The sequence below is a fragment of the Poecile atricapillus genome, chromosome 3, assembly GCF_030490865.1.
Source record: "Poecile atricapillus isolate bPoeAtr1 chromosome 3, bPoeAtr1.hap1, whole genome shotgun sequence".
In the NCBI taxonomy this organism is placed as follows: domain Eukaryota; kingdom Metazoa; phylum Chordata; class Aves; order Passeriformes; family Paridae; genus Poecile; species Poecile atricapillus.
The window spans coordinates 91362899-91388349 of record NC_081251.1 but is presented as its reverse complement, the minus strand read 5'-3'; the positions used below and the strand labels follow the sequence as shown (position 1 = coordinate 91388349).

The window sequence follows — 25451 nt, the reverse complement described above, 5'->3', positions numbered from 1 at the left end:
GTTAGAAACATCTCCAGACAGTCCCGTCACTGTTACACGGTGACTATTTTTGCCAAACAACAGTATGCCTTAGATCTCTTGTAATGTTTTCACTGGAACTCAAAACCTACAACACATGGTATGTTTTTAAAGGACTGGGATATAAAATGAGTAATTATTGGTGTGTAATCTCTTTCTATATAATAAGATACACATATACACACACACACATGCATAAGAGAGATCAGGCATGAAGACAGGCTAAGAAAAGATGTTTGAGAAGGGAAAGGCAGCCACTGTTTATGACCCCATCACAGAGCTATATTTATACAGGTCTTGGCATCATGCCAGAGCAGTACACAAAGCTGTCATCCACACCATCTTTCTTCCCTGAACTTCCTCACTGCTCTCATTTGGGGAGAGGCTGACTTGACTCTCTGGGTCCTAGGGCTGCCTTTGGTAACAGTATATAAAAATGCCCCAAGTCCTATGTGTCCACAGGTAGGAGTTTCTCCACTTGTAACTTTAATGCAATTTTATTTTTCTTTTAAAAAGAGGTGTGAGAAGGGGACTGAAAGAGGAGAGCTAGTGGACAAGACTTTTCAAAATCCCTGTTATTGTAAAAAGGATTTTGGCGAAATTAATCCATGTCCACAGTCACCAGCAAACTGAAAAATGTTCACTGAATGGTCTAAGTAGTGCTACATAAGGACATGCCATTCCTGAACGCTGTAATTTGGGAGCAGACAACACAGAAGAGTCAGAATTATTTGGTAAGAATCCATACAGATATGGAAGGCACACCTTACTTTTTGTGTGTGACTGTATTTAAGCACTTCTTCTGAAGGAAAACAACCATCTACATGGAGGAGGAACAGCAGTGTAGCCAAGACTTCCCCCTGACGCTCCCCATTCAGAGCTGGAGCACGCACCCCCCTGTGCTGTAACCCCTCCCAAGGCCTCAGGTTTTCTGGGGTACATTGGCACAGGAGAGAAACATTAAAACATCAGGATTAGGCAAATACACATGCTAAGGAATAAGAAAACATCTAAGGGCATAACAGACCAATGGAAAGACAAGTACATGCACTTGACAGACCAGGCAATGTACCGAGGACATTGGCAAAAATGAATTAATATTTGAGATGATGAGGACAAAGGACCATAATAAGGAAGGGAGTGAAGGAGAAAGAACAGATGGTCCCTTCTTTATCTTGGAGTTAGATGAGGGTAAATGGAAATCTCCTTGAACAAGTAACAGGAAGGCAGGCAGTCAATCTCTTCGTGACACTAATAATGCTACATACACAGTTTGTCTCTGCTAGACAGTAAAATCAAATGTTCAAATCTGTTTTCTTCATGTCAGGAATTATCACATTATCAGGACACCCCTGTGCTTCTTCTGTGAGGGAGTGCTTGAGAAGTGGGGTAGTGCAACATTTCCATCCCATTAATTTTAGGTATTGGGGTTTTTAGGTATTGTTGACATTCCTATTTGTTGACATTATTTTCCAGGAATTTCTTGGGGTTTTTTTATTTGTTTATTTTTTCTGGTGGGGTGTGTGTGTTTGTTTTTTGTTTGTTTTAAAAAAACTCCTTGCTTTCCCTGTTGCTGTGCCCCATTTGGTACCAGTCTGATACACTAAATAATGGACACAATAGTTGTCTTCTTTGTTTTGGTTTGCTTAGGCAGGAAACACTTTCATTCAAGTGCCATAGGGACATCAGAAATGCTGGCAATCTTCAGAGCTGAAAGAACAGAGATGAAAATGGAGTGTTTCTCCATGGTGTCCTGAGCCTGAAACAGCTAGTTATGAACAAAATGCAGTATTTTAAACTCAGTTCTTTTGAATTCTGATGATGTTTTTGAGTTTTATGATGATTACTAAATCCCTACGATTATAAGTATTTATGTAAGGCCTCTTCCTTATATCACTTTATTTGTATTTGAATATTTAACAGATTAGGTGATGTTGGGAGCTAAAAACCAAACATGGTACTTCCTATTGCTGAGTTAACTGTTGCTTAGATAGAACTGCCAGTTCTGAACCTTTTTAACATTTAGTCTCCTTAAGTATAAATACATACAGTGAGGCTCTCTTTGTGAAGAACACTGAATTGCTGAGAAATGCATCAAGAAATAGACTGGGGCCTCTAATTGTGGTATTACATGACCATGCTGAAAACTACTAAGAGGTAGCAAAACAAGTAATACTGAGGTTCTGCTTAGACTAAACTTGCTTGCTAGCAGTTTTTCCAACAGCATGACACAGAAGAAAAGGCAGTTTTGTGGTCACAGAGTACAGCAGTCTTGTAGAGAATCCTACAAGTTGCAACAAAGGAAATGGCAAGTCTTTTTTTGTTGCCTTTTTTTTTTTTTCTTCAGACTCAAAAAGAGAGAAAAAATACAGGAGAAACATGCAAAGGATGTGTAGCACTCACAAAAAACATGAAGATCCTGAACACACCCACCACCTTTCTGTGAACTGCAGATGCCATTTAACTGATGAACTTATCTTGTGTGTCAGTTCTGGTGTTGAGACCAGAGAAAAACAAAGCCACATCACTTTGATAACACTAAAACTTAGGGTTCCAAAATCTGGGTAAAAGCTTGCCTACCTTGCAAGGGCTTTGTGTTAGAGAAGCTTAGCACACCATCATCTTGGTACTTCAGGTGTTCATAGAGACTCAACAACATACCAATGTCTGGCAGATGAAGGATTTTTACTTCCACCCACTCGTTCTATCCCACTCCTGCAGAGTATCAGGAATTGCTCCATGACTTCTGAAATGCTCCCTCAGCTGCTGTTACTCCCAGAGCGCCCTGATATTGACTTTGATACCAGTTTACATAAATTTGATGCAAGTTCAGGATTAGACTGTCAATGCCACAAGGGTAACAAAGAGATATAGCATATATCCAAAAGAAGTATATTAACTCTTCTAAGCCTGAGTGCTGAAGTAATGCAAATGGATAACAGCAGCTAAAGTTACATAGGTACCCATGATTTAATAGGTAAAAAACACTTTCACAGGGGGAAAAAGTTCTATTGCTTTGATGACCCCCAGCTCTAAAAGTAATCACCAGGAATGCTGTAAGCATGCATAGAATCTTTGAAGACACCAACAAAAGATGTGTGTCCTCTCAAAGGAAATGCATAGTCTTCACTGTTTACAAGAAGTGCTCCTCACATCATCACCTGCCTGCAAAGGCAGGGCTGATCTTCAAGAAGCCACATATTACACATGATGCTGTGTTCATGACTCATGCTATGACTTCAGAGAGTGCTCTGAGCAAAATGCAAGTTCACTAGGGGCAAAAAAGGCAGGTGGCTCCCCTTTCACCACAGCCCCCCAGGCCCCTAATGCTTACCTGGGAGCCAGCTCGAGTATTCTGCTGATCACCTGGTAAATTAAGGCTCAGAAGAGCACAATAGGCATTTGGCATAGAACTCTGGCGTGTGGGCTCTTCTGCTTGGCTGGCAAGCTGAGCTGGTTATCCTGCAGTCAGAATTGGTGTAGTTGGGGGCCCGGGAAGGGAAGATCACAGGACAGCAGGAGGAAGGAAAGAAGCCAAAGGGAGAGCGAGACCTCCCCGTTCAGCAAGCTGTTAGCCTAGGTCAGCTATCATCCCTAACATCCCCATCAGAGCCTTGCAAACAAAATGCTGAGATTATTTAAATGACTGAGTGTTAATAGCCTTTTGTAATCTAACTATTTGAAGTAACTCAATTAAGAAAAATTCAAATAGCCAGGGCTCACAGCTGATTACTGCCTGAGGAACTAAACCTGCAAAATCCAAACCTGAAGATGTAGCTAGTGCTATAAACTGAAAATATACAGCAGAGCTCCTTCCACAGCAGTTCTACAGACTATCAAAACCATATTAAAAAGATGAGGTTTTTTGAATTTGAAAATGTGTGTATGTTCCAACATGCAAAAACATCACAAGCAAGATAAGTATCTTACTAAATTAGCCACTACAGGGGTTGAAATACCAAAATAATTCTCTACGACTTAAAACAAGTAGTTACAAGCAGAATACTCATCAAAATGAAAAATAAGGATAAGAATCAGGTACTACATACTTTTTTTCATTTTGAGGAACTGAATTTTCATAAAGGGAAAGGGGTTAAGTACTGCAGTGTTTTAGTCTTTGTGAATGCGCCCACATTAAAATTAGACCTCCCACATACACATTCATATAGTCCAAAAGCTTTGATCATGCCAGATGTAAATATTTCTTCTAGTCGCCTATTACGTGTCCTCCAACTATACAATTGTTCTCTGTTAAAGCCTCGGTGATATTATGGGGAACTGAAAGGATGTATCAAGAGTGTATACACAGATTTTAAGGACAACCATGATAAAATATAGGCAAAGGAGAAAAGCAGAACATATTCCTTGCCTAAAAAAGCATTTTTTAATTTTTGTATTGCGAATTGTTAACCGAAGTTCATTCTAGATCAAAGAGAAATGCAATTTTTGTAAAATTTACTGTGTTCAGAACAAACAGAAAGAGAAGTGAATCTGCAAGGAAGCTTCATGTAACAGCTCCAAGAGAAAATCTCACAAAGAACACTGTAGTGATGTTTTCAAGGAAAATATATAGGGTAAGTTCTCCAACTGAAATTACAGAAAGTATTTTAGGTATTTTAGGTAGACCATTACCATCTCAACTGGTGAAATATTTTTTACTTGCTTGCACAAAGTGCTGCCCATCAAGTTATAAGTATTAATACATCACTACCAATACGGTACCTCATGACACCCTGGTAAAATGAGGTAGTATTCTTACTTCAGAGGCAAGCATGGACATTTAAAGCAGCAAAGATCACTGAACAACTGCTTGGCAAAACTGGGGATTTATCTCCCGTTTTCTGATACATCAATGTAAAAGATGATGAGTATCAAGCAAGATATCAGGTTCTCATCCAAATGATGGCAGATTCAGCATCATGGTCACTAATACCTGTAATATTAGATTTGCAAATGGAAAATTTCACCTAATCACTAATCACTTCTTTGTTATATAAACATTGTCCTCCTTTTGGTGTTCAGTAATAATCAAGCTTGTTCTATTCTCAGTATATGAAATATAAGAGAGCTGAGTGAGGCAGTGCTGCCAATATATTTTTTACTTAAAATGCTGTGTTTATGTATGCCTAAACTTCACAAAATGTAGAAAGCCTTCAAATTTAAAAAAAACAACAAAAAAACCATTGGCCCAACCCAGGAGTTAAAGAGCTGGTAAATAAAGTGAGGATAGAAAATACATTTTCTGTGTTGAAATAGGTTCTACTTTGAGGTAGGCAGGAATTGTGCAACTCCACAGCAAGAAAATGCATAGGTGTCTTGCCACTGGGAAAATAGCAGGGCAGAATAAAAGAAAGGAACGGGTTTTCATACCCACCCGGTCTCCTCAATAATAGAGTGCTTTCACCCTTCTGGGCACTAGGATTAAAAGAAGACAACTGAGAAGCATAACAAGAGGAAAAAAGACCCCAAAGAAGCAAAACAACCAACCAAAAAAAAGCAAACAAAAACCTGCAGAAAGAAAACGGTAACTGTTGCATCTGGATGGTTGGCAGATGGGTCTTGCAATTGCACTGTGTCTATACAAGTTGCAAACATCAGACTTTCCACTTTTTAAAACGACCATTTATGTAAAATCTAATATATAAGCAGATTCCTTTTCATAGTGTTTCATAAAATCAAAGGCAATTAGATAATTTCTATCCTCTCGAGAAATACCATTTCCTAAATGACGTACAACCGCTTCATATGTTTTCCATTTCCCTGCCTGAGTCTGTTTTGTAGCAGTGCTTTTTCAGGATGGCTTTAAAAAGAGGCCCTTCCTGACATCACACAACACGATGTCAAAACACAACACCATTACAAAACAAACTAATCAAAACTAATTTCTTAATAGTTGCAGTCTCTGAGTAGAGCAGTGGTGATGCTGCTCTCAGCTTTGACTTTGATTATAAACAGATCTGAGTTAATAACATGTCTGATTACTGTTGGAAACTTACAGCTCAGGATTGAACAGAAAATTAAAGTCCCTTCTTGAGCAAAAGAGCACACACATATTCATCATCTTTTCAAGCCCTTTTTTGGAATGTGAACCAAACAGTATTTTTCAATTCAGTTATTACGTTATTTTTCCTTTTTAAATATATATGTATGTATATGTAAGATTTTCCCATGTTAGCCATGCTCCTGTACACGAAGGGTTTTAATACTAAACAACCACAGCTCACAGATCTGTCAGAGGAAATGAACATTTGGACTTTACCTCTTACATTACCACTTCTGCAGAGCCTCCCCCCTCCAAGCCATGTTCTAATTTAAACAGTAAAAGGACAGTATGCCTTGCCTAAACCCACAGAACTCACGCTTTTCTCTTTTATAGGGTAAAAATATTATTCAGCTAACTTTTAAAACACTGCCAATGAGAACATATAGTTTTTTAAACTCAAATTATGTATTTATTGGAAAAAATGAAGGTAAATACAGTTTCAAAACTAGTATCAATGACTAGAATTAAATATACAACTGAAGACTCTTGTTACTGGCATCTATCAACTATACAGAAGTTTTTGCTTAGCATTGATAAAGGTTACTGAATGTGAACGAGCTGTATGTTACAGCTCTGCTGTAGGAACACAGGAGACACATTTACTTCTGAATCATGGATGGAATTTTAGAGTGACATCTGGAGAATGATGGTAAGAGGCTTATTATTTAAAGGATAAAGGAATAAGGAAATAATGGGTAATGAGTACAAAAAACTACAAATAAATTCTTCTCCCTGCAATACCTGTAAACCCATTTAATTTGGGCAGAACAAAAAAAAAAAAAAACAACAAAAAACCAAAACTATTTTAAAAGCAGTAATAGAAAGGCTAACTTTCCTTTATTCCTATGGAGCCACAGCCATGACCATCACAGCCTGCATGAGGAGCCTATCAAGATCAGTAAGCTGCTGTCCTGTTTACTCACTCACAATTAAAACACTGATAAGAAAAATCACATTTAATAGATTATTCACATGAACACTCTGCTTAACATTTACCACTTCCAGACTCCAGCACACATAAAATAAAATTTTTCATGTATTCTTTTTTAATTTTTCAGGCATGACCTTTACATAACAGTGCCACTGAGTAATTAATAGAGCTAAATGAAGGACTGTCAGTAAATAATCAGTAGCCAGTCTTTGATGGATGAGCTGATTCTAATTCAGTCCATTCACTTTCAACTTTAATCAGTGGCATTGTATTCTAGAAAGCAAACAGTTCCTTCAGCCATGTGATGATCTAACATTGTATAAGAGGGCTGACAACAACATGTAATGTGTTGACATAAATTTGGGAATAAAGTAAAAGAAATCACAGTGCTTACACATTTTCTATATAATATAATTCTTCAAAAAGAAGTAATATAAAGTTCCCCCTGAAAAAGTCACTGATTTTAACAAGTTCCAGACTCACCAGTAAATCTTGCTAAGACAATTTTAAGTCTCAATGCAAAAGTTCTCTCTCCTTCTTTAATTAAGACAATTCATATGAATTATTAAGTGTATCTTGGTGAATTTTTTGCAAGACATAAAAACAAGCATAAAAATGCTATTTATTTATACAGAAGTACTGATACAACACTAAACTTTTTTGGTGCTATAACCCTTGTTCTAGATGCAAGCTTAACTCAGCTGATGACAACTGCTGAGGAAACTCTGCACTTTGGAATTACTGGAATTCAGAGTTATTTTAGATTATTGAAAAATGTTCTGGTTTTCAAGGCCTCTTAGGTTACAACATGTTTTGATCTTGTTCTACACTTTCTCCTAAATGTTGGTTTACACTGGTATTTCTCATCCTTCTTCCAGCAGCTCTCTTTAAAGGGTGGAACAAGGCAGAGTTGCAGATTCCTGCAAACTGTGGCTATTTAGCACATCTCAGTAGGGAAGACAGTTGCTAACTCACTACAACACATCTGATTCAAGTGCATGTGTGACTTACTGAAGGAAGGTATTTTTGAGCAGAATAGGAAGAAAACCAACTTGGAAACTTCCATAACTCAGTCCTTGCATCACTTCTGATACCTTTTAAAAAATGCTATGGAGGGGACACTGTTTTTAGGATGGTTTGTATTTAATTTTAATCTTTGTTTCATATTACTTGTTAAAAGAGGTTGACATTTGAAAAGAAGTGGCCATAAAATTGTTCTTACAGAAAGTGCCATAAATCTTTTGTACAGTAATTTATGTCCAAAATGTTCATAATACAGTCTCAGCTTCTTTACTGGCCAATTTTCTAAACCAATTTCCTCACCATGTAAGAGAATACACCTAAAGAGCAAAACCCCACAGAAACCACTGCCTGGTTTCTGTGAATGCCTGATGAAGAAAAAACCCAGCCACGCTCACATGAAAAGCTTCCAATACAGTCCAGATTGTCTATTCTTATGCAGATGTCACCTAAGGAATGAAATATGTGCAAGGAACAGCTCACATTATTTTTATCTTTTTGGTGATATATGGACACAGATACATAATGCTATGAAAATACAACTAAATTTGCAAATGCTCTGTAATGTGAGAAGCTACCAAGACCACAAAACATTCACACTGTGCGATGTACAAGTGACCAAGAGAATTTTCTTGCTTTTTTCTGTCAAGATCAAAATGTCTTCCAATGCCTATTGGCAAATTGCTTTCAATGCAGTATAATGGGATCTGTTTTAAGTTTTCTGACATTCCAGCAAAAAAGTCAGCTGGACTATTGAGCTGCAGTCATACAGACAGGCAGGTGCTGTTTATCCTATTCAACAACACAGTGATTACAGGTCACTTAGTGATCTACGGAGAACTTAGGGCCAGTTCCCCTGCAGGTGTGTAACAGGTAAACAGCCCCAAGTGTCAATCCTGAATGGAAAATATCTATCTCCAAAGATTTTTTCAAGAGCATTTTCACTCCATGACACAACCACTGGCTCTTTTCAATGGGAAGATGACGCACCAGTGATTTCACTTGAGAGCAAATTGGTTTTTGCCCTTTCTTTCAGAAATACTCTAAAGTGAGATTACATACACATATTCCTCACTCTACTACCAAAAGTTTTGATTCACATTAAAGACCTGCTGATCCTAACCACCGTATTGTGACTGAGCCATTTCTAGAATCGGGACTCTATGTTTCTTCCCAACACGATGTTCACATTAAAGAAATCCAAAGGAGTGGTTCACACCCTTTTTCCTTCACGTCCTTTCCTTCAAGTTCTTGCCACCTAGGTGACCTCTGGATTTTGCACCTTCAGTGACCCAGTACACTTCTATTTACATGGGCAGGTCTACCCCTCTCTGGAAGTCACATGACTTACTTGTATCTCTCTGGCTGAAATACCTCACGCTCCAGCATTTCCCTACAGCTGTAGTCTAAATGTGTTAACAGCCAGCTCAAGATTTGCTAGGGAACTTCTAGCTGTCATCAGGGCATCCTCTAGCAGGCTCCAAGGGACTTGGATAGTGTATCTCCATCCCAGATATCAGTGGGGTGGCTGCATCTTCATCTGCATCTTCAGCAGACATGGCATTCCAGAGGCCTTGGCATGCCCAGGTGGATCAGTAAATTGTAACATGGTTTGTATGAATTACTTCAAGGCCCTCATCCAAGTAAATTTACGTAAGGAGCAGGAGCTGCTTAGTTTTGCATAAAGTGTAAATATATACACAAACTCTTTGACTGATAAACAGTATTCAGTCAGGAACCAGAGTTCTTCAACTGAAAATCCAGCATAGATAGCAATATATTTGTCTAATACAGATTTTACATTTGTCTTTTTCATTTCCTTCAAAGTTCTTTGAGGAATTAGTTTATGCCTCTTCAACTGAGAAGGAACTAAGTGCTGACTGTTCTCCCCAATGTGCTGTATGGAAGTGTTCTCTGCACAAGGCAAAAATTAAAAACATTTGTGTCTCACATAGTAACACAGACATGAACTGTACAACACCAGGGACTTCCCCACCACAGGGAAGAAATCTCTCTTCCTATTCTCTACACATGTAATGGCTTTGAACCTTTCTTATTCAAAATATTCCAAAATATTCTAAATAGGCATGGAAGACAGAATGGCTAAGTAACCTGGGGCTCTCAGTCATTCATCGTGATATGGAGTGCTTCATAAATCACTTATAACGATATACACGGAAAGAAGGAATGGCACTATCTATTCTGCAGGAAGAGCAGACAGTCATGAAGATTAAAAAATCTTGACTGGTTTTAGATGACTGATCTGAGACATTATGACTTGTTTCACTGAGGAGTCAGCACCCCATAATACTTTAATATTCAAAATGCCCTTCCCTCTGGCTTCAGCTGTGTGAGCTCTGAACTCCTGCTAATCATGCCTGCAAGGTATACAGCTAAGCATTCAGCATGGTGACCTCCTTTCCAAACTTTGCTTGGAATAACTTACTTACCTGCACAAAACAGCTCTCTGGGAGAGGCAGGGACAAAATGCAAAATCACAAGGGCAAAATTAAACAGCTTTGGCACGTCCCTTCTTGTGATCCTAGTCTTACTCTCTTTATCACATGCAGCTTGCAGCTGAGGCAGTAATGCCGCTGGAGAGGATAGTTTCCTACACTGTATGTTCCTGATTCACCACCAGAGCAAATCTGCACTGTCTAATGAACTGTAAAAGAACTTCTATTAAAATACCCAGGCAGTGAAGCGATAGTGAAACTTGCTTCTTCATAGATGCAGCATTATAAGGTTGAATTAAAGTTGAATTTCCTAACATTTGGATACCTGACCTTGCAATCTCCTGAATATTCTTGGCGTGGAGAAAGGCTAGAGGAGGAAGATGGCAACATATATGTATAATTTGCGAATAACCAAAAAGAAAAAGAGATCTGTACCTTCATGATTTCAAGTATCTAAACACAGCCTGGACCAGAGCTACCTACAGCCAGAGCTACACAATCCTGAGGCAGTGTTCCTGGCACTGAGCATCCTCAGTAGCCCTGCTCAGAATGCAGATAAACGTTTCAGGAGCAGAGAAATTTAAGCTGCTTTGTGAGCACAAATATCTTCTGAGGCTTTAGCTTTTAGGCTCCTTTTAATCTCTATTGAGATATAGTTATGAAAAGTATAGCATTTTATACTATTTCTCAGTCAAACTTGTACATATTTTACCAAAAAGAGCGTGCATATCTAAAGCATATACGTTTAACAGTATTCAAAGAAAAGGCCTTCAGTCTTTTTCACAGCCTGCATAAATATAGTATTTCCTCTAAATTTCAAATGTAGAATCATGTCTATGGCAACAAAACCCAAATAATTAAAGTTTAAAAAAATACAGTAAAGAAAAATCTCATTACCAACTAGTAAGGATTAATACAAGTAGTTGAAAACTAGGATTTTATAATGAGGAGTGTTAGGCAACCCTAATAACAACAGCCCATCAACCCTCCTTATAAAAATATTCAGTTCACACAATTAAATTTACAAAGACACAAATGAGACAGAAAAGCAGAAGGCTGTAAGTTTACAGAGGTCAATTCAAGATCTGTTGAAAAGGTGAAAGAGCCACGGGAGATGAAATGTGAGAGCAGGTAGAAAGGAAGAGAGCACTCAGAGCACAGAAAAGAATAACAGCTCTAGTATATTTTATTCAGTCAGAGTGGCTATCTGAAAGAATAAACAACACCAAAGGGATTTTCCCCCCATTTTTAAACAAAATAAGGAAATCAGGAGGCACACTTCTGTGTATGTGTTTCCCACCACAACTTGTGAGCTAGTTTCAATCCAGACAAGAAAACATATGGGAAACTGAAACATTTAATTTTGTTTCTATGAAATAGCCATCTGGGTAAAGAAAAAAGACCCTACTGCTGTCATGCCTACTGAAAGGATGAAACCTGAGTCATCACACATGAGAAATCCATTTACCTGCAAAACAAATCTATGAAAAAAACCCACCAAACCTAAGCTTCACTCACTTCACTGCTCAAGGAACTTTTTACCTTTTTTACTTAGTAATGCCATTTGAAGTTACAGTCCACACTGTGACTGTAATGTGCATTTTAACATAAAGACTCTTTCTGTCTTTAACATCTTCTTTTTGAATCTGTTTATTTCAAATGAATTTCCTTCAGGAAAGACAACATTCTACTTCACCTTGCCATGGATGGCACTAGGTAAGACTTAATCACAAATTGTGAGACTCATGGAGAACTAATTTGGAGAACTTACCTCTACCTGGTGACAGCCTTTCACAATGACACACAGACGACCACGCTAAAAACCAAAACACATTGCAAAAATAGGCAGCTAACAAGGAAAGGCTGCTTGTATTGCCTCTACTCATACAAATTTGAAATGAAACCACTGTTGAGTTTTATAGACCAGCCTAGAAAATAATTCAGTTTGTGTATATCTAAGTATTACTTCACCCTGAGATCATTTTATCCCTAGGCTTTCCCTACACCCACAGTATTTGAACTCCAAGGTCTCCAAGCTTGCTTTAGGGGAGCATGAGGGCAGTGACCCAAAGTATCAAATAATCTGTATTTTGGTATATAACCTTAAAGACTATTGCCCACCTGAGTATGATCTTGCCTAATTAAACTGATCTAGCCAACATATGTTGCTTTTACAGAATCCTCACAGCTGGAAGGGACCTCTGGAGATCATCTAGTCCAACCCCAAGGAGTTTGCTTTAGGGGATGGAAATCAGTATGGCGAACATATTTTCTAAAAGAAAAAATTTCTAAAAATTTTCTTCATTAACACAGTTGATGTGATTCTATTGCTATTAAGCTTCAGAGAAGGTGGCACATGCCTGTTTTCCTGATGTTTCTCAGAGGTGGTGGTGATGGAATATGATATGTTAGTAGTCTCTATTGCAAAATGGCAATTGACTGGAATATTTACATCTGGGGAATTTGAATTAAAAAAGAAAGATGTTCTGGAAATTACGTTTTTAGTTGTGCTTCTTAGTGCATGCAACATAAGACAGCAAGCTTTCAGTAAGTATGAGAAAAAAAAATAAAAATTAAAAGTTCATTCTTCAGCTTTTTATAGAAAAGGCAGGTTAAATACAGCACCTAAGTGTAATCTATAGTCTTGAAGGTTTACTATATAGATTCTGGAATTAGGGAAGGTTAGTTTTGTTTGGGTAGGAACTTTTAAGTACAGCAAGGAGAAGTCCAAAAGTGTAACTGTGGTCTTCAATACAGACATGAAATCTGCCTCTGTGTGTCTGCCCATGAGGGTAAGTAAAAGGGTAATTAACACAGTACATGAAAAAATGAATGGGTTTTATTAGTTCTGGTAACAAGATATTGTAAGTCTAAGCTTCACTGTGATCAAGCCAAGTGTATAAGTTAATCAAGACCTTCACTGAAGTATTTCTGTTAACACTTTCATCTTACCAGTGGGAATTATTTATAAAGCTGCTTTCCACTGGCAGCATGACAAGGTGATCATTAACACAGCACAGACCATGTGAAGGAACAAAATTAAAAACATGCGAAAGTGGCATTACACTGGTACTGTAAGCAGCTGCCATAAATAATTCTGCTCCTCAAGGTGATTTCAACAGTCTTGCTCTAAATCTAATAAATCAAAAGCCCTTTATAAAAAGTCTAGTTCTCAAAATTTAAATTTCTAGGCTTCCCAAGGATATTTAACTTTACTTTCTCAAGCATGAGAAATCAATTTGTTCAACCAAGCCAGTTCCGAGTTCTCCTTGTAAGCGCTCATTTGGAACTGATTATAGAGAAGGAAAAAAAAAAAAAAAAAAAAAGGTTGAGTTTTACACATCTCAGGTTTTTGAAGTAAGAGCCCATTGTGTCCCACAACTGCTTCCCTCAACCTCCACCAACACACCAGGAATTAAAGTAACCAAATCAGTGGGAAGGCTGTGGCACAGGAAATCAGTAATATAATAAAACCAACTTTGATTCTGAGGTGCCACTTTGACTCTGTCACAGGTAGGAATTATCTTGGTCATTAAAAATCTTGACTGACTTACGTGAAAACAAGGTGGTGGTTTACATTAGTTTGCAAAGGTATTTATATCCTCTACCTCAGTTCCACCCACAAACACACAAATGAAATTTTGTGTGCAAAAATCTGCTTGCAGGAATGGATCCTCTCCTCATTCTTGGTGAAATACCTGTGGGATCTGACGGGCATTCCAGCTCAGCCTTTATAAAGAATTCCATGTGTGTGTGGATGTGCCTGCCCAGGGCTCTCCCAAGTCCTTTCCTTCAGAAATTCTAGCATGCAGTACTCAACTGTTCTGTGTGGGAAGTTAATATGCAGGATACCAAAAATATCAGAGATGCTGGTCCATATCCATTTGGACTCCTGCATCTTAAGCAATCTGAGGAGCAGTGGGGTGGTCACAGGCTATGGATAACCAAAGCCTTGAACAGCACCCTATTTGTTCCAGCTTTCACCTGTGCCAGGTAACAAAGGATCAAAAAGCTACCACCAGCTTCCATATTCCAGTTTCTAACTATGTCTAGCCCTTAGCTGGATGCTCTGAGAAGGTGAGCTCCATTTAAAATGAAATTATTTTCTTTTAATTTGTACACAACTCCCCTTAATTCCTCCAGTATTCTTCTTTCCCTTATTCCCTCTTCTCAATTCCTAACCAATGAACAATTCTTCTTGAAGTAACAAGATTTCTTTTCTATTGTTGTTGCTTGACTACTTTTCAATATAACCTAGCTTTAAAGATTACTTTTTAATAGTACCTGTCCCCTATATCAAATTACTCAGGTAGCCATTGTTTTTTTCAAAAAGAAACTGCTTAGGACATCTTTACCCTTTCACAGAACCAGTGAAACAGAAAAGCAGTATTAATAAAAGAACTGCAGCAACTGGTCAGCAAAATAACACAATTTGTGCCCAGACTTTATTTTTACAGATAAAGGAAAGCCAAAACCTTATAAGTGCAAGTTTCATTTCAGTATTTTTAATTAATAAAATCGGAGTCAATTTATTCAAATAAAACATTTGAACCTTGGTGCAACAAGAGCTGAATACAGTAGCAAAATGCCATAGAGACTACAGACCAGCTATTGCACACTTCATGTATCACAGAACTTAAATTACATCTCTAAGTAAATCTGTTAAAATAATATTTGACAAGTCTAGATATTTAAGAGCTTGACATTTTTCTTGATTATTAGCATGCCCACAATTAGCAATGTAGAATGCCAGCTACAAAAAGCAAACAAGAAACCAAAACAGCAAACTCTTCCTGGACTAGCTGTAAAAACTAGCCAATGTAGGGTGAATAGTACAATTTATTTTCTTATTTTCCCCTGGCCTTCCCTGACAATCTGTCACGCTCTTGTGGAGCAGAGTACATTTGCTCCAAAGCACTGAGTCTTCTGCACTTCCAGCTTGTTTAGATAGAGTACAAAATAGCTCTATTCACAAGAATATGATCAGTTCCTTCAGTTTTTGTTTACTTCTGCAGAGGCTGATTTCACACAGTTTACTGGCCTAATTTGCAAAAATACTTTTTCAATGAAGAGAATTAAGACTGCTGCTTACTTCTTCTATAATTAATCAAGAGTAAAAATCTAAGCAATTTTTAAAAAACTAAAACATCATCGATCTCTCTCAGAAATAAATGAAATGCTTTCAAAGCAGAAGATGATCATCAATGGTGCTATTTTGCTCATATCAAAAGGGCACCCACTTATTAAGCTAACAGGAGCAACACTTCTACACTTTTATCAGAAAACCTGGCTTCATAAGCTTAGGAAGTTTCATAAAAAACTGCAGGAGTGTGTGTATTGAGTTTGGCTTCAAGTCAATGCTTCTTCATCAGTATTTTACTCACACACAAAGACTCCCAAGTTTAGGAAACTGAGCCCAAAAGTAATCACTTAAGAGGTTTCTGAACAAAAATATTTAAGCCATATTTTCAGCCAACTCTTATTCCTCTGTATCTAAGGAAAATACTTAAACAGTATTCAAGAGTCACCATTAAACCAGGAAACGATTTATTGCAAATGCAATTTTAAGACCTAATTACTTTCCAATCAGATCTTCTGAAAGTTTTCATAAGAACAGGAGATATTTTAAGGATGCAAAAGTAGAATGACACACATAACAGAAATACTATTTCAAAGACACAAAATATACCTATTAGCACAAAAATAAGATGCATCCAGCCTATAGGTCAAATCTGCTCCTGAAACAGCCCTGAATTTACTCTAGCAGAAAGACCAGATGAATTCACTTACACTCCTAGACCTCAATTCTTTCATCCTTGCAACTGACCTGTAATTGTTACCTTCTTGGAATTACTACAGAAGATGTAAAAAACACCCAAATTACAGCTTCTAGCCACAGTAAGTGTTTCATAATGTCTACCACGTGTCATTTTGCTCTCTGGAAGAAACTTCTTAAATGTGAGGTCATCATAGTCATCAGGTAGTCACCAAATAGCACAGGTGCTTGCCACTTATTTAGTTTGCCACGATTTAAATGGTCATTGTTACCTATTTGTCTCTCCACATAAATCCTTCTCCCTGCATGAGAAGTACTGACTATTAAAAGCTTGGAAAGAACAAAATAATGCAGCCAGAATCAGGGTCCCTTAAGCATAAGGTTCAACACTTAACATTTTAAGGAGAATGTTGTCTTTTTTTTCTGTTTGAACACTATCTACTTATGATCTTACAATTACAGACACTTTAAGGGTGTCTGTCCTTCCATGGTTTACACCAGTTACTTCAGTAACATGTGGTGCACATCACCCTGCTGAGTGTTCTGGTTATTCCAGGCAGCACCCACTGCCTCCTTTGCCAGGGCCCACGTCAGAGCATTCCCAGAATACACACACAGCTGTGTGACCTTCCCCCTGTCCTCAACAGGCCTTATCTAATGGAACTGAAGAGATGTCATCACCTTACAGTGTCTGAATACAAAGTTCTACACCGTGTTTGAATAGAATACTGCAAACTGCTGCCACTGCTTTACACCTCTCCACTGAAGCCTCAAGGTGTATTGCTTTTTAACAGGGTATCACATAGATTCCATAACACAATCTTTTGAAAAAAAAAATTGTTGAAAATAATTCTGCAACAGGAGCAGCTCTGATTTGCTGTCTTTTTTTCTGCTTTTGACTCTATTGCATCTTTTTCATATTCTCTTCTGCCTGGATGCATCTTGTCTATGTCTATTCTGCTTTCTACTGCTTAAAGGCCATTTGGATAAACGCCTCCCATTTAAATCCTAACATTCAGCTCAAAAGGCTCCTCTTTCATAGCAGGCTTAGAAATTCTGTTTAGTGAGCTGCACATCTAGTTACCATCTAGTTATCAAGAATACTCACAAAGCGGAAGAAATCATTGAGCTGATCCCAGAAAAAAATTTCATTAACCTTCTTTCCAGTTGTCCCCAGTACAGGGAACATAAACATATTTTGGCTAATATGCTTAGCAGTTTTCCATTAGTAACCCAGACAACACTGTGAGAACTTCTGGACTGTGCCCAAGCACCCGTGGCATATCACAAGATCTGTCTGGGAGATATTTCTGAGCAAGAGATTCCAAAATTATAAGCAATTCTCAAGGCAGCTTGAACATCATGGAAGGCAATAAGTGCATTTTAAATGGTCTTTCCAAACCGCTGGTTTTACCTACCCATGGCATTAGCAAGGACCTGAAATTCATCCATTTGAGGGAAGCTGTTAACTTTCCACACCATAGCAGCTGTATCCCAGCAAGTCACATGTCTAGAATGAAAGTATGCAGTCTCTTGCATGCAGTTGTAGCCACCCACCCACAGCACTAGCAACCACTCCACTCTCAGGCTGGCTAGTGGAAGAGCTCCAGGCAGCAGTGTCAGCAAGCCCCTTCTACAGCCAGGTTCTGACTTCATGCTTTTTGTAACTCCTCCATCAAATCTCTAAACAGAGGAAAATCAAATATTGTTCTTATTCCCAGAATAGAGAAGAAAATGCACAGATTTGATTTAAATCAAGCAAAGGAAATCTTATCACTTATGATCTTGCCAGTTAATGCATCCTTAAACCAGTTTGCATGCATGCAATTCCCTAGCTTATGTTTGGGCAATTACCACTTATTCCTCAAAGCCAGGCAGCTGCCAGAACTGGTTTTAAGAGCCACAACTAAAGGAGCTGTCTAGGGCCTCAGAGGCCCATTAGCCTAACATGAACATCAAGGCAAGTCACCTAGTGCATGAGAAAAGCAGAACCCTACACACTAATCTTTGTCCAGGATCAGAGTAAACTGACATTTGTTTTACTCACCACGGTCCTCCCACTTGCCTCACTGGAAGGCTACACCAGCACACAAGTAGAGCAAAACATGGTTAATCTATCCCCTAGTTTGGCAAGAGGATGAACACATCTGTCACAAGAAAAGGAGAATTCTGAACAGTTTGCTGGCATCCCTTCTTTATATTTCATTGAGAGAGACACAGAGGCTCAAAACATGCATATTACATGTTACATATTACATATTACACAGCAGTGGGGCACAGGTTCTAACCTCCACTTATTTTCCCATCTCCAATCCCACAGCGCAGACTTAGCACTTGGTAAGTAAACAGGTCCGGGGTGAGGGGGGTTAGCTTGACATGCCCATGAACTAAAGCTTTAAGAAATCTATTTAATGCATTTACCCAATGATAAAGATGAGGAAAGAAAAGCTCCTTTTGCTATGGACAAAGTTGGCACTTACTTTAATGAACAGTTTGGAAACAGTTTCAAATGCCAACAATCAAATGAGGCAATGAATAAAGTAAAATATCTTTACTGTTTCCCATGCAATACGTGGGATACTTTTATCGTGCAGCTACACACCATCAATGGTATTTTTAGCATTTAGACACTACCAAGGTCCATTTAGCATTTTAGGCTTGCCTAGCACTTACTCATAGCTGTTTCACTAGAAACTGGAGTAGATGAAATCTGAGCCAATTGTCCTGAAATGCTTCATGGACTAGTTGTAAAGGACATTTGGGGTACAAGTTTTGGGATCATGCCACTCACCCATGATTTGCTATGGTGTTGATGACGACTGCCAGACCATTGTGCTGCATTAACATTACACACACTGTGCTATCTCTTATCTCTTGCTCAAGTGATTTACTAGACCTTCTTAGGGCACGTATGTATGAAACCTTTTGCACAGCTTTAGGTTCACCAAGAAGATTTTTAGAGGACAGGAACAAGAAACATAAATCTGAACAGGATTTATTCTCCCCTTGCTTCTTTCAAATGTTAAAGCGAGTCTGATTGTCTCTCAACCTCCCCTACCTCTGCTAAGCCTTATTTTAACCATCACTGTGCCAAAAAAACCAAAAATCACACATAAACGTTCTTCTACAATCATGATAGCCACATCTACTCTAGGCTAATGAAGAAGTTTGGTTTGAATTTGCCTTGACTTCTACACTAATTATGTGTGAAAAAGAAAATTGAGGTGCAAGAAACAAGCAGCTTTGCTCTTCTCCATGCCGAGGTCACAGCATGGTTCAAAGAGAAAGATTCTACCCAGTCAGATGGTTAGGTCTAAAGTCTTTCTAAGTCTAGAAGAGAATTCAGAGACACCTCGAAAATGTTTTAGTGCTTCAATCTAATTAAATGATATTTTTTCTTTCCTTCCACCGCCACCCAAAGCAGCACATTTTCACTTCTCCCTTTACACACATTTATATCGCTGGCCAAAAAACCAAATAAAAGTGGCTGAAATGCTCCTACATGCCTGAAACAGTAAGATAAGCCTGAAATAATGTGGACCACAAAAACAGCCAACACCCAGCAGTGAAGACTTCCACAGGAATCTTAATCTGTAGTGCCATCCCCTTCCCAATGGATGGTGGAAAGTCAGATCTGAAGGTGAAGTCAGCTTCTTTAAACCAGTCAGCTAATAATTTCTGTTTTTCCTTGCTGGTGAATCAAAAAAAAACCCAAAAAACAAAAACCCAGAACACTTGTCATTTTCACTGATTATTTTCCCAAAAGATAAAACATAGAATCTACCAAGAAGGGAGCAACCATCAAGAGAAGAAAAGAACTTTGCGTTGCCTTTTGCTCAGAAACTTCTGGCACAGGAGCATCAGCTATTGCTTATTTCTTAAGCAGTAAATGAATGGAACCAAAGGAACAGAGTCAATATATCTGAAATTTTGGCCACTGGATTAAAACTGACTACATCATGTTCAGAATTACTCAAGAATTTAGGGATGTAACAATAACAACATTAGACTGATTTTCAAAGATGCTCCCACTGCACCCAGTGATGGTGTTACTCAGAGTGGGCTATTTACCCGCCTTGGGCTGCACAAGCTCTGCTGCACCTGCACAGCTGAGCCCAGGAGCTAACCTGCTCATCTCTGTACAAAACTGCTATTTCACAACAAAAGTAGCAGAAAGTTTCTGAAGTCCTTCAATTATATTCCAGAAGAGTATTTAGGCTGTTAAATCATTCAGGCACTTTCAAAAGATTTCCTCAAGTCTGCAAATCTAATTGCTCATCTAAGCTTAATTCAGCTCAATTTTAAAAATCAGCTAAATTGGTGCTAATGCTGATGACACTAAAAATTATCTTAAACTCATTTAAGGTTAATTTGGTAATTTACCAACATAAAGGTTAAATTGACTAAAGGTGGTTTTTTTATATAGAATGTTATATAATTTGATTGGCTTGGATATAATGGTAGAAATTATTTTATTTGAACTTCTCTAATACTGACAAGCACATAACTTTACTTCATGTAATTCTTCTCTAGATTAAAACAAAGCCATAGAGGAAAATGACACAAATAAATACAGTTTTTGTTCTAGCACAGTTACTTGAATTTTTCAGGATATTTAGCAAAGTGATCACTAGTAGGAAAAAAGCACTCTTGTTTCCCCAGCTTAAATCAACTTTCTTGTAAGGAGTAAACCTCTTGTATAAAAAAAGCTGCTGTGAATAGGTCTAGACTTTACACAGCCATGGGTCACTAATTTAATTAGATTTCAAAGCAACTATTCCACCTTTACCTTGAATACAATACTTCCTGTACCCTCCCTCATACTAAAAGGACTAAAACAATCCTCCAAAGGTTTACACCTCAATGCATGAGGAAACAACAACAAAGTGTACACACAATACCTTGAGTTACAGATGGGGTTTATATTGTTCCAGTTCTTAGAAAAACCTTAACTTGCTACACTGGTATTTTTAGCATGGAAAACAGAAGCTTTTCTCCTTTCTGGTGAGACAGGCTTCTGTTTGACCTGCTCTGCTCAGAAAATGACTGCCATCATCCAACCTCAGTAACTTCCTCTACTAAATATGAGCTTTTGCACATTCTAAAAACATAAAACTAGCTTCTCTGTAAGAATAAAATAAATTTTAACAGCAGAAGTCCTTGCCTTCTGTAAGAAAATAGGGCTTGTAGGGTTTTACTTGGGGATAAATAGTAGAGTGAGGATAGGAGCTCTGAGGTGTATCAGCGTTTGCTCTTTTGAGCTTTACTCCTTCCCAACGAAAATGGGGGTTGCAATTTCCACAGCGTTCTTGCATCACATGTGTTGCCACACATTTCTGACTCCACAACCTTACTGTTTTCATCATTTCAGTGATCCAAAGCTGCATGAAGAGACTAGGGGTTTTGCTCTCACCAAAAGCCACAAGGGATCAACAAGAAACCAAGTTCATATTCTCCTCCAGGAGCTCATGTAGCATTTCAAAGAACTACACAATATAGGAGCTGTCACTGGAAGTGAAAGCACACCATAAAAGACAGGATCATTTGCCTCCAGTTTCACCATCTATAAATGACATGAAAATACCAATTATTTGACACTATCATACTGCTACACATTTGTGCTGTTACTCAGTAACACGCATATAAAGGAAAACCATGCTACAACAACTCTATGAACAGTCTATGCAAATAACTTTGCTACTGTTAACAACAGTCCAACTTCACCTTGCTCTGCTGAACAGGATGCTAATTCAGCCTTGGTCTAACTGTAGCACCCAAGTACATAACCTTTCCTACTCTACTCCTCCACATGAAAACAAGCTGCCAGTTTATATCACATAGGAAGGGCAGGGGCAGTTGTCAGGCTATAATTACAGATTTTTCTGGATCTCAATATAAATAAAGCACTTATGGCATTGATTCCCTAAGCTGACAATAAATGCAGCTCTTCTGCAGGCAGCTATAGGCTACTCCTCCCTTACATGCTGTGTACACAGTGAGAAAAGTGGGTTTTGTGAGGAGTGGATATGAAGATGCTAGCACTAAAATTTCTGGCAAGTCCCGTGCTTCTATTTTGTGAACAGCATTCCTGCTCTCTGTATGGTAAATTAACAGCAGTAAAAGGTGAAACACACCATAACCTATTCCTTACAGTGCAGTGTTTCTGGAAATGTAATAGCTACTAGGACACAACACTTTTGATGCACAAATGTAGCTGAAATTGTAATTGTCTCTTTACACTCTCATGTTAGCTAGTAGTAATGGTAATGACATAAAAGTAAAACAATCACAGAATGTATGAAAACAGGTTTCTAAACATCCATTCCTCTTTCTGATCTCACGTTATCTTTCTGATCTCTTGATCAGAAGTGATATATAAGAATATATTATAGAAAATAATATAATTACATATATATAATATAATAAAATTATATTATAGAAATAATACATCAGAAATCATGATAAAACTATTAGGCCACAATACTAATTTATCATCATATAGTAGAAATGAAAAGCCAGTTAATTTATGATATCCAGTAATTTGTTATAAAGTAAGAATTTTAAAGAGAGTTGTTTCACAACATCTATGGATTTCAGTCTATGGGTTCAATTATTTTAAAGTCAGTGCTGTGATGAAAAATCAGACTTTCATGGTATGAAAACTTGAAAAAAATAAGCAGATATTTGAATGTAATTTAAAAATTCCCATGACAGAGAGGTCTGGTGATCCATCAAATGTCTACACCACAGACCCAAACATACGGCATACTCTCACATGCACATGAAAAGAAATGGGGTAAATGAAAGTAAACAAACAACATACAAAGGTGAACTTATTTTAATCTCGTTATAAATAAAACCCACAAGGACAAAATTGCTCTCCAAAATCTAGAAAGCAAATCACAAAAAGTGAAAAGAATTTAGTGGGGAAAAAAATCACAGGAAGAAACAACAATGATAAAAAATGGACATGAAAGGAAACTAAATTATCTCTTTTCAAATGCAGCATTCTTTTCTGGTCACAGAAGACAGACACTCATTTTGTTGCAAGAACTTTAAATGAAAAAACAGGAAGGCACAGCTAAGTGTAACTGAGGGGTTAACAGATGTTTGGGGAGCAGGGTCCCTATCCTAATTAGGAACATAGCAAATAAAAAACAATTATTATGTCAGCTTTTCAATTATGGTCACTTCAGCTTTACAAAGTGGTAAGCTATAAGAGCAAGTGCTGAGGTGACCTTAATATTAATTAGGAGACAGAGGACAGAGCTCTTATCCATTTAGAGGAAAATATCCCTTGGCACCAGGATATGACAGGTAAGAAGGAAGAAGATACAAGGAGTCAGAGAGACAATCCAGCACTGTATTATTCCCAAAGAAAGTATCATGTTGACACACTTCAGGATGTCTCCAAAGGCCAGCACTGAGGACCTGAGGCACATGCACACAAAGCCCTTTGATTCTCAAGAGAGCTGTAGCTGGGACTAGAGAAACTGTCAGAGCTGTGATGCCAGTGCTAGAACCAGAGCCTCTGGGATTTAACAGGAAGATGAAAGCTGTCCATGCCATATCCCTCCTTTTATCTTCTTCTACCCCATAGCTCTGTGCCTGAACTGCACCAGCTCAAAACCATACTTGCCACATGAGCAGATTCCTGGCTACTTCTATCTACAATAGTGGCAAACATGATTTTTCTGCCTTTTCTTATTTTTTTTTTAACCACAAAGCTACTTTATCTCCAGCCTAGCAGAAGTTCACATGGAGAGGGCTGACTAATTTGAACTGACTGCAGACAAGTTGGTACAGACGTTACTGAGTAGCATAGACCAGGGACCACCAGAGAGAGACGAGCTAAGAAGTAAATTCTAATTTATTCACAACACATGGAAGAATGTGTCAGCAGAGTCTCAAAGTGAAGCACATTAATTAGTTAAGCCTACTCAAGTTTTGTGGCTATTCTAAAATTAACAAGGTTGAGTAAATTAGGGCAAGCAGACAAAAAGGCCCACATCCTCAAAAGCACATTGTGGGTATGCTGTGAATTGTCTTTGTTGATCTGGATCTAAATGGATTTCAAGGTCTAATAATGAATCAATGAGTTGAATGCTGCTTCCTAGATTCCTATCTCTCTGTGATTAGGCTCTTACAACAATGTGGGATTCAAGGAGTGTCATGTACTGCATTATATTAGAGCAGAGCTGGTATTAAAGAACTTTCAAACTGAAATTATGTGAATGTTGACTCATCACAGCACAAACCATAAAGCTGAGTCCTGCTGTTGTCTTTTTTACATCTCCATGTAACCATATGCAAATTAAACCAAGAACAGTAAAAGCAAAATAATAAAGCATGGTGGGCATCAAATTTGCTGTTATCTTTTATGGTATGTATTTATAGGAGATGGATGAAGCACTTTACAGTTAGCAAGAAATTTGTGATGAGAAATACTTTTGCCTCCCAAACATGCCATAATACTTAAAATAATATAATGTTAACATAATATAATATTAACATACCTGTTCCTTCATTGCTCTTTTTTTCCAACTGTGCCACTTGTACCACTTCAGCAGCAGCATCCCTTACTACCAAGTCTTCATTCTGCAGCAGTAGAATCACACATTTCCACAGACCAAGGGTATCAGACAGTCCTGTATTTGTGGAGAAAAATTAGAGTTCTATTTTTCACATGCATTCAAGGAAGTTAGAGAGCTCTGTTTCCACACCTAAACACAATACGTGAAAGGCATTGGCAAACCACTGGGAAAAAGACTGGCAATACAATCAAAGTATTTACAGCATCTGTGAACCTTATCTAGGTGGCAGACCCAGCTTGATTTAAACAGTGGGCAGCAGATAAGAGAATGGGCCTCTCTATCTGGGTTCAACTTTAGTCGTGAGTGCTTTCAATTTTCTACAATTTCTAGGAGTGCAGAATTCCTGTTTGGCAACATCAAAAATTCTGTGGCTGGAGATTGACCAACGCACTCTGATCACAGATTTGGTGTTGCAATCTGCCTGAAGCAGAGGCTGCCAAAACAAGCTTTCTTCAGATACTTCCTAGATTTCTTCAGATACTGCCAGTAGGGCTGGACACAAATGCCATTCCCTGTCGGAAACAGCAAATGACTCCACCTTTCAGGGATCTGCTTCTTACCTCCTCCTTCCACCTGTCCCCACTACTCACCAGCATGCCCTTACACCTTACAT

The 25451-nt window shown here is 38.1% G+C and overlaps 1 protein-coding gene across 1 annotated transcript in view; it reads right to left on the bottom strand.

Annotated features, from left to right (window-relative positions):
* Window positions 1–25451, bottom strand: part of THADA (THADA armadillo repeat containing) — a 153155-nt gene that overhangs the window by 2019 nt on the left and 125685 nt on the right. The window contains exon 37 of the mRNA XM_058836463.1: window positions 24761–24892. Coding sequence (XP_058692446.1) covers window positions 24761–24892 — 132 coding nt within the window. The remainder of the gene's footprint in view (window positions 1–24760; window positions 24893–25451) is intronic.